Below are 9,479 nucleotides of genomic sequence, written 5' to 3' on the forward strand. Positions count from 1 at the left end.
AGGTTCTCAGCAACAGTGAACATTTATTTGAGCCACTTTTATAACAGGCATTTTCACTTGATAGCCTATCCATGAGTTTTAGGACCCTGTCTTTATGCACCCAAACTCTTGATGTAAGTAAATAAATGTTGTCCAGAGTGGAAGCTTTGTAGAAAAGGAAATAATTGTTGCAAAACATTATGTTGGGTTTCCATTAGACAAGTAGCGGGGGGTTTTGACAGGTGAGTGAATTGGAAATCTAGGTATTAGCATATAGAAACATTTTTTTTATACATTCATTTTAACTTAATTGCGCTGTTCATTTGCAGGTCACCTACGATGGATTCTTAGCATTTTGGCAGTTTGGCAACTCTGACACAGGTAAATAGAGAGGACAATATCATTTAAAAATAGGTGTAATCTTGTATTAGAAGTCATTGATTTGTGTATGTGTTTCTGTTTTAGAGAGAAACATCTCAAGACCTGAAGATGCAGTTTTAGTTAATGAAGGCCTGTTCTGGGACTCCGGACTGACTTGTGGTTTGTGCTGGAGAGCTTTTGAGTGTGCTGAAGAGCTGGAGGAGCACATCCATGAGCACGCTTTATCCGTGATACTGCCTTTTGATTTCATTGACTGTTCTAGACCGATAGTCACTGAATTTGCTAATCATATCCCCTGTGGCCAGTTTGCCCGCTTCCAGTGCTCTAAGTGTCCTGCAAGCTTCACACTGAAGTCCAACATGGATCGGCATGAAAAGACAATCCACTTCAACTGCAAGAAGGTGCAGTGTTCGAACTGTTTAAAAATGTTTCGAGACAAGACTGACTTAAACCGGCACCTTACATCTGTGCACTCAAATGAACATACTTTTGTGTCTCTCTTTTGTGGCAAGGGCTTTGGTACACAAAAAAAACCTCACTACTCATATGAAAATGTGCTATCTGGGCTCCACCCACCCAACAGTAGAAGAATTTCTAGGTGATGTGGATCAAAATCAGGAATCTGAAAATGTCTAGCAAAGCTACAGTTACAGACATTTTTAAAAGACCATGAGGGATGCCTGGTTTAGGCAATTATTTCTTTTAAATTCCATAAGCTGGGAACAGTATACTGCTGTACTATTACTTGCAGCAAACACAGTTACCTTTGGGTGTATTGCAATAACACAGTAAATTCCAAGTGGTGGGCAGATTGGTCATGAGCTCTTTCCATTGCAGATGTTGCGACTCTAAAATGTCTAATTACAGCCAAGGTGCAAGTTTGTGTAAGAATATTTTGGATAGTAGATTGGTGTTTTGGTTTGCTTACAGCTGCAATACTACCAAGCTGTAGTATTCACCTATATGAATACTGCAGCTTTTCATCAGTAAATCTCAGAGTGCTTTACAAAGGAGATCAGTGTCATAGTTCCCATCTGTCAAGTGGGGACAAACTTACCCAAAGGTCACCAGCAGAACCTAGGTTTCCTGATTCCTGGTCCATTTGGCTATCCATTCTTTTTGTTTCTTCCATCTCAGGGTTAAGAGCTATGAAAGTACCATAAGCTATTTATGAGGCCAAGATTTCTGAAGAAACTGTACTTAAGAGAACATATTTAGGTTCTACCAATTACCTGTATGTTGCTATGCTTCCTGGAGTTTTTAGAGAGATATACATTATGGGTAAAATGCTGCTTGCAGGAGGGTAGGTTCTTTAAGTCTTTTGATCTTATTTGTTTGTTCTATAATTGTAGTGGAGTTGGCTACATTGAATGCATATTAAAATAGATCCTGTTGTATTTAAAATAGCTTATAAGCTATAGTGGAGTTTGACAGTTGGATGCTACTGGAAAATTGAAGTCTTATTGTAGCTCCCATTTATTACTTTGGCTCAGTTTTTTGAGAGCTGTGAACTGCTTTCTTTTCCTTGACTGGCAGCTTGCTGTTTGTTTGCCTACAAACAGAGCTGAAGCTAAATGAACAATTATGATAGTTCAGAGCTCAGTAAAACTGCTTTTCAAATGCTCTTTGCAGAATATGCAAGTTGTTAGCAGCTTAGTTTGGTGCTGAAATGTTACACCCTAGGATGCTTTGTGTGTTGGTTCTTCTGTCATGTAAATCAAAAGAACCTAGGAAGCCATGGCCATCCTTTAGAAATGGTGATTCTGTGACTTGCTTCAGGTGGGAAAAAACACAGTAGGGAAATGCTTATCATTTCACATACAGCACTACAGCCCTATCAAATTTTTTGGTTCATTCTATTTTAAAATGAAGCGGACAATTTATTTTCATAAGAAATTCTCCACCCTTTGTCTCCAGGAGGGGAGCAGGCAGTGGAGAATTCCTTGGGAAAAGGAGCTGTCCCCTTGGGAAAGCTGCAGAGGTGGCCCCGCCACCCCCTGTATCGACTGCCCCCACCCCCACGTTGTGAACTGTCAGGGCACATTCTGGAGCAAAGTTCCCCTATGCCCAATCGCCTGCTGGTTTCTATTAGAGCCGTGGCTCTTAAATTGAACCAGGACTGGATGGCTCTAGATCAGGAAGCCAACTGGGTTGACAGCCCCCCAGGCTTCCACCCACACTGCATCTGAGCAAACTACCGATGCATTTGACATTCTGTTCCTATATAATCACATGCACATTTTAAGTGAGATGGCAGCAAAGCCATATTAAACTCTTTGGTCCGTATAATTTCTTCCCTGTTATTGATTACCGAATACTTCTATTTTATAATCAAGTTGATTCTCCTCGTACTAACCTGGCTGAGCTACTATTTTTTTGGTTTTAATTTGTCCTTCTTTTTTTTTTTTTTTTTTTTTGCTACACTGTGTGAAATTGCCTAGGTACTATTCTTGCTAGACATACTAGTCCCTCTTATCAATATTCAAAGAACTCAGCTGCATTAATTCACCATACTAATCAATTCTACCTTCAGTTTCCAAACTAATTTTTTATTAGACAGGTTAAGTAGGTGTCCTCCCCTTCTCCCGCCCCCCCAAATACCTGCTGTAAATTCTAGAAACTTTTACTGATTCTTATCAAAATGTGAGTCTCATATTCCTGGGTTAGTTTTTTTCAGGAATGAGCCAATAAACTAAAAATGCCCGTAGCATTAGGCAAGAGACAAGGACCAGAGGGTACAATGTAGCATATGTTTACATAAGTACAGTACAACACTCTTAAACCAATCTTTGCACTTTCCAGGATTGGGGCTGGGGAAAATATGATGTGAACTATTAGTTTTACCATGTAATAACTGCTATTTTGAGCCTAAAAATATAAAGTGAAGGCCAGTGTGTAAAATAAATGGATAAGAATTATGTATCCCTTTTTTCAGATAGAGAAGGGGCTGAGAAATAAACTGTGTTACCAAAGAGAAAACTTTAAAAATATAAAACCATGAAAAATTACTTTAGTGATGTAAGTGAGATTACTTGAGATTATGCCAAAGGTTGTTTCTGGGTTGGGTGGCGGGGGGGAGGGGTTAGCATTGGTGGATCTATTTTCTAAAGTGTACATTTTATATAACCGTATTTGTAAAATGATATATTTATGCAGGTTTTTAAATTCAGCAAATATTTGTAACAAATTCTATTTCTTGGTACTAATTTCTTGTAAAGATTTACTGTGTACTTATTTATCCATGTCGCCATGAGTAATGATCCAGTCAGGGTCCAATTTCTAGGTTGCAGATGCTGCTATTCTTGAGCTTTGTAATGTATTCAACTTGAACCTCTTTATTTAGGACAGATATTTCATATTTTACCTTTGTTTAGGCGGAAAATAATGTGTTTCTATACCAAAGCTGGTATGTTGCTCACAAAATACGTGCCTGTAGGCATATATTCTTAATGCACAATACTGTAAAATACGAATTCAAACTGTGTAATATAGTTTTTGTAACAGTGCTTTTATTTTTTCAAGAGTTTATAGATGGAGAGATAAAATATATAGTTATTTGGCCAAAATATTTAGTTTTAATAAAACTATAATTGCAAAAAAAAAAATAAAATTAAAAAATGTCGAGTCTCTTTCAAGCTTTCAAGTTGATTTTTTTTTTTTTTTGAAGAATTCTTATCTGGGAAGTTGAATCTTACCTGCATCAAAGTTCACTATCAACAAGCAAAGCAGTAAACTTGAGGAACATAGCGCATGCTGCATACCTTGTTAGAAACAGATTTTTCATCTGTATTTAATGTTGAGGCTTTCACATCTTTCTGTTGATAAACAGATGGCTGTAAATGGTTCGATATAATGTTAACCCTTTGTTTAAAATGTGTGGGCCTGGTTTTTTAATACCGTTTTGGATATGCAAGTATGGTTTAAATATGCAAATACATCTCTTTTTTTTTTTTTTTTACGTCAAGTTGCTGTGATTGATCACCTGAAGTGCGATAGATGCACATACATGGTATCTAATTAGCTATTTGTGCATGCTAATGCCTGAATAATTGCTGTAGTCATGTACCTGAAGTCTGAAATTTGTGTTTTGTGCACTTGCAGTAACGTACACCGCCTTTCTACAACCTTAATCCGTGCAGGGTTTTTAGATAATAAATGGGTGGAAGATCTCTAAGGTGCCCCATGATGTAGGAAAGAATGTATTCATTAAGGGGCATTCTTGCCTTTTGAATAAATACTGCAGGCATTTAGTTGCTGTGTACTTCTGTGGCATTTTTCACAAGTGGAAAGTAATTAAATCTAACGTCCTGAATAATTTCAACTGTGATAACAAAATTCTGTCTACCTTAACCTCTCTAGTCCAAGTAGATGCATTTTTCTTTGGTTTCTGCGCTAACCAGCTATATGGACCCATCAGTCTCAGTTTTGCGTCATGTTCTCTTCTGAATAACTCCAGGACTTGTTGTATATCTGTTTCCCGAGCAGCAATGCGAAACAAATTCCTTTCCATTTTGTTGTTGCTCTTACAGTTTTGAATAGCAGCAGTGTATCTAACCTTAGGCTTGTTTAGTTTTGACGCCACTTGGGCATGCAGTGAGCGTTCGCAAAGGTGAGAAGATCCTTCAAGCCTGTGCGTTTTATTTATGCTTATTGAAACAGGCAATTGATATAATTACTTTTTTGTGAGACAGTGGATAAAGCAAATAAACATGCTATACTAGGTGTGCATAACTTATTTCAACTGGATTGGTCCTTTGTAGTTGTATACGAATATTTCCTGTTCACAAAACCGGTGATCCAAACACCTGGTCCGCTGCATCTTTAAAAGGGTTTGCAAGCTAGTATTATGAGCTCTAGAAAAATTTACATTTTTTTTTACATTTTCCTATAACCACCTGTAAAAGAATCCTTAGACCTGGAACCTGCTACCCAAGGAAGGAGCCCATTAGGTTACAATTTACATAGCGTGTCCAAATTGTTGAATAGAATTGAAAATAGCCTTGGAAGTGAAGGAGAGGGGGCTGGAATATAACCCCTCTTGACCTCATCTGATCTGCTTATAGCTCGCCTGCTTTGTCTGGACTCTGTAGTAATTGGTTTATGGTGATCCTGGGGAGTGCAAATGTTTTGCTTGTATAACCCATTGCTAGTGACCAAGCAGTTGCAGGCTCATTTTTTTTGTTCTCTTTTAAATGGTGATAGATTCTCACAAATAGCATTGTCTCTCACCATATTCTGATTTTCCGAAGTCTGTTCTAGAAAAGAGAGTGGGCAGTTTGAATTTGGTTATGTCGACTGGAAATGTGTCAGAACCTGAACAGAAGTTGCAGGCAAAATATTTTTCATGTGCTTCCAAGTTCTTCCGAGCATGGTGACAAAATAAAAGAGAGTGCCTTTTCACACTGCAGTCATTTCTGAAATGCTTTACAAGTCGAGTTAAATACAGGTAGCACAATATGTATGCAGGCAAGCTGAGTTACTATTATGTTATCAACAATAAGCCTGCACAAAGCAGTGGATGTTAGAACATGCCTTGTTGAGGAATGAATGGTGCCTGGAAACTTGGGTGTTTTAAAGTCTCTCTTACTTATTTTGCACTTCTTGTCTCAAAGGCTTGCAAAGAAGTGAGAGTAAAAGAGAGAGATTGTGTGCATGTGTGTGTGTATTGATTTTAAACTAGCCTTCTAAAATTCTACTTTTGTGGAACAAGCAAGCGTCTCTAATGGGTGAATAAAATATTCTTGGCTTTCGCTATTGCTATGATCACTCTTGTTATTGTGGCATAGGTGAGCGGGTAGATTTTTTGGGGTCTGGACTGGAAAAAGTTGATGCAGAGCTGCTTTGAACAGTTCTGGGGTGGAACAAGGCAGCTGTTAAACAGCACAAGGCAGCAATTTAGAACAAGAAGTGGAGAATATGCTTTCAAGTTGCAGCAAGGGAAGGTTAGGGTAGATGTTAGGAAAAACGTTCTCACTAGGAGGGTAGTAAAGCACTGGAACAGACTATCCAGAGAGGTTGTTAGGATCTCCATCCTTGGAGGTGTTTGAGAGCCAGGTAGACAAAGCCTTGGCTGGGATGGTGTAGCTGGGGCTGGTCCTGCTTTGAGCAGGGGGTTGGACTAGACGTTACCTCCTGAGGTCCCTTCCCACCCTCGTTTTCCATGATTTGATGAATGCTAGTACATCCAACTCATATTGTTGGTTGAGGGAATTAAAGGTCAATCGAAAACAACTGCCCATTTTGCTGAAGCAGACACCCTTCTACGCATCTTTGTAAGTGGTCAGACCGTAGGCTGGCCAGAGTACATTTCGCGTCAAGATGATTTTCAAGTTTTCAACATTGGATTTTTTTTTTGTCCCCCCCATATTGCAACAACAGCAAGGCTCTTAGAACATTTTCACAAAGTTGACTTTTGTCTGAACATTCTTGTTTTGAAGAAAAAGGACGGTTTTCTTTATTTGGGCGTGTTTCTCATTGGAAGTGACCTTTGATACCTTTGTATCAAAACAGGGCTCTCTCCAAAATGTTTAGCTTTCATCATCAGAATGTTTAGTCAAAAAAATGTCATGCCAGCTTCAGTCAGGACCACTTTTGTGTATTATTTTAAAAGCGGCACATGTGGGAGCATAGCACCCCGTAGCACAATACTAGGGTATTTTCACTCAGGAGACTTAGAAGGTAGAGTAGTGCTCAGTTAGTCATTACCACTTCTTACAGAACTCTGTATTTAACTTTGTCTCCCATCCAGGTATTGAACAGATATGATTTTTAGCATCTGATGAAATAGTTTATTTATTTCTCAGCCTTAAGTGCCCAGGGGCTCTTCAACTCCTACCTAAGCTGGCAACAAAGGTTAGAAAGGAGTGTGAAATAGCCCATTAAAGGATATCATTTCTACCAGGAGTTCTTACTTTAATCCTATAGTGCATTGCAAGTAACACTGAGTTGTTGCCTTGCTGCTTATGGTTTTATTTGAACCTACAACTTTCAGACCTAGCAGCAAAAGTGCTTCCCACGAGCAGCATCTGCATGTTAAAGGTGACACTAATGTATTAAGATAGGCAGCAAGTATGCAGTAAATGGCCCTGTTATAACCTTACTGTGCATACTTTTAAAAAAAGAGAAGAAAATAGCATTTTTTTGGTATTTAATTAAAATTGATGGAATGTCAAGACATATCTTTATGTTGGATTACACAGCAGGCAGTGGTTGGTTGTCTGGATGTAAAATATGTGGAACTTTCCCTATTTTTCAAGGCCTCCTCTCGGAAATACGGGGAGGAAAAAAGTGCAGTGTGTGTAATCTGTATGCTTTGAAATAAGTTATGCTAGTTACTTGCCGGCAGTCTCCTGCACCTGGTTGTGATTCTAGTCTGAAAAGTTGGAAAGAAACAGATGTGCGGTTCCACGTAGGATGGCAATCGAACTCGGTTCCTTTCACGTACCAGTACCAAGAACCGATATTCTCCCAACTAACTTATCCCATATACATATGGGCTCCTCCCGCATCTTCACAGCAAATATTCAGGTACATTTGCACAATTAATTGCAGTCCCTTTCCCATGGCTTGCTTTATATTGTATGGCAAAATACAGTGCAAGTGAAGGTTAAAAAAAATATCTGGACATCAAAGCAAACTGGTGAGACTGAATATATCCAGGGAGCCTGCCTAATGAGTAGAAAACAGTGAGCTTTAAATGCTTGTTTTTTGGGGTACAGCTGCAGTCCCAGGGCATGATCCTGTAACATGCTGAAAGCCCTTGCTTTCACTTCACTAGCGGGGTCTTTGCTGAACACAGAGTTATTCGGGTTACCAGGTAATAGTGTAGTCAAGTGCTCACCAGCATAGGCGCTGAATTTCCCTTGCTGCTTTCCTGCCCTGCTTCATCCAAAAACAACCATAAAAAGTTTGCCAGACATGTAGAAGTATCAGGTCTTTAACCACATTTTGATTAATGACAACTGCATTTCTGGTTCAGAATTCAGTTCCTTAGCACCATTGGAAACCTGCTTTGGGTGAGGATGAGTCAACGGGTGATGATTAACATGCAATAATGCCAGACGAGAGGATTTTTAGAGGGCAGATTTAAAAAAAAATACGTGCACACAGACAGTTGCTTTCAGATATATAGTGGGTGGATTTTGTTGGGGGAATATCCGATCTTGTGTTTTCACCTGCCTTGTTTTGCATGTTCCACTTTCATTTTTGTTTGGAGGAGGAAACATCAACACAGCTGTTATGTGCATTCTTGTGGCAAATTAGACCCTTGGGCTGTCAGTGCTGTATGCATCCCTGGAGTCCGGTTTGAGTGCACTCTAGCAGGATGACAAGAGGAGAGCTATTGACAGCCCAGGAATATCTTCTGAAAAAGTCATCGTCTGTCAGTTCAGCAAAATGTGGTTATTTATTTTGAATCCTATGAAAATTGTACAATTGGGGCTGTGAAGAAGTTTTAAGAGGTTTGAGTTTTAATTCAGCATTTTGTTTCTCACTCTCATGCGTTCTGCTTGCAGTGCCCGTAACAGTAATTGAGAGATGGTTGCCATGAAATGCTTGTGTACAGAATGCCATATTTGTTCAAGATGCATCTTGGTCTGTTTGAACATTAATGGGAATACGAACATGGTACATACTGTAACACCAGCTGCATTTATTTCACTGGTTAGTTTTATTTGGGGCTTGAAAGAGAAGTTCAGCATGCAGCTGTCAGTGTCACGTTTCTGGCACTTGGTTCACAGGTAGTTATTTTTGACTTGACTCTTCACGTGGAGGTTTCAGGACATTGACACTAATGAGAGCCGTGCTTGAATTTCAGGTGGGCCAGCTCCTTCCTGGTAACTCAGCCTTATGGCTGCTGATCAGCTTGTTTTGTTATGCACTTGAACAAACACAGAAGAAATGAGTTCCTTCTTCAACTGTTGCTAAATACCTGACAGCCTCGTGCACTACCTTTATAAAGGTTTCTCTGATGAAGATGCTCGAAATCTCCAGCTGTGTCGACACAGTATTAAGTACCCTGGTTAAGGCAGGCTACTTAATAAAACAGACATTAGGAAGATAGCACAGCATAATTGAACGTGGTTCATGTTTTCCTTATGCAGGGGTTTAAACAGCAGGAA

The 9,479-nt window shown here is 39.3% G+C and overlaps 1 protein-coding gene across 4 annotated transcripts in view; it reads left to right on the forward strand.

Annotated features, from left to right (window-relative positions):
* The window catches only part of ZBTB46 (zinc finger and BTB domain containing 46), an 80,486-nt gene that overhangs the window by 59,948 nt on the left and 11,059 nt on the right, over positions 1-9,479 (forward strand). For 2 of the 4 annotated variants that reach the window (XM_025201651.1, XM_025201650.1), the window contains exons 6-7: positions 309-360; positions 445-3,997. The exons of 1 other annotated variant lie outside the window; for it this stretch is intronic. In XM_025201651.1, the coding sequence (XP_025057436.1) occupies positions 309-360; positions 445-962 (570 nt within the window). In that variant the 3' untranslated portion in view covers positions 963-3,997. Of the gene's footprint in view, positions 1-308; positions 361-444; positions 3,998-9,479 lie in introns of those variants that run through there. One more of the 4 variants, XM_025201652.1, reaches the window with a different exon arrangement.

Source organism: Alligator sinensis, unplaced genomic scaffold (assembly GCF_000455745.1).
Source record: "Alligator sinensis unplaced genomic scaffold, ASM45574v1 scaffold752_1, whole genome shotgun sequence".
Lineage (NCBI taxonomy): Eukaryota > Metazoa > Chordata > Crocodylia > Alligatoridae > Alligator > Alligator sinensis.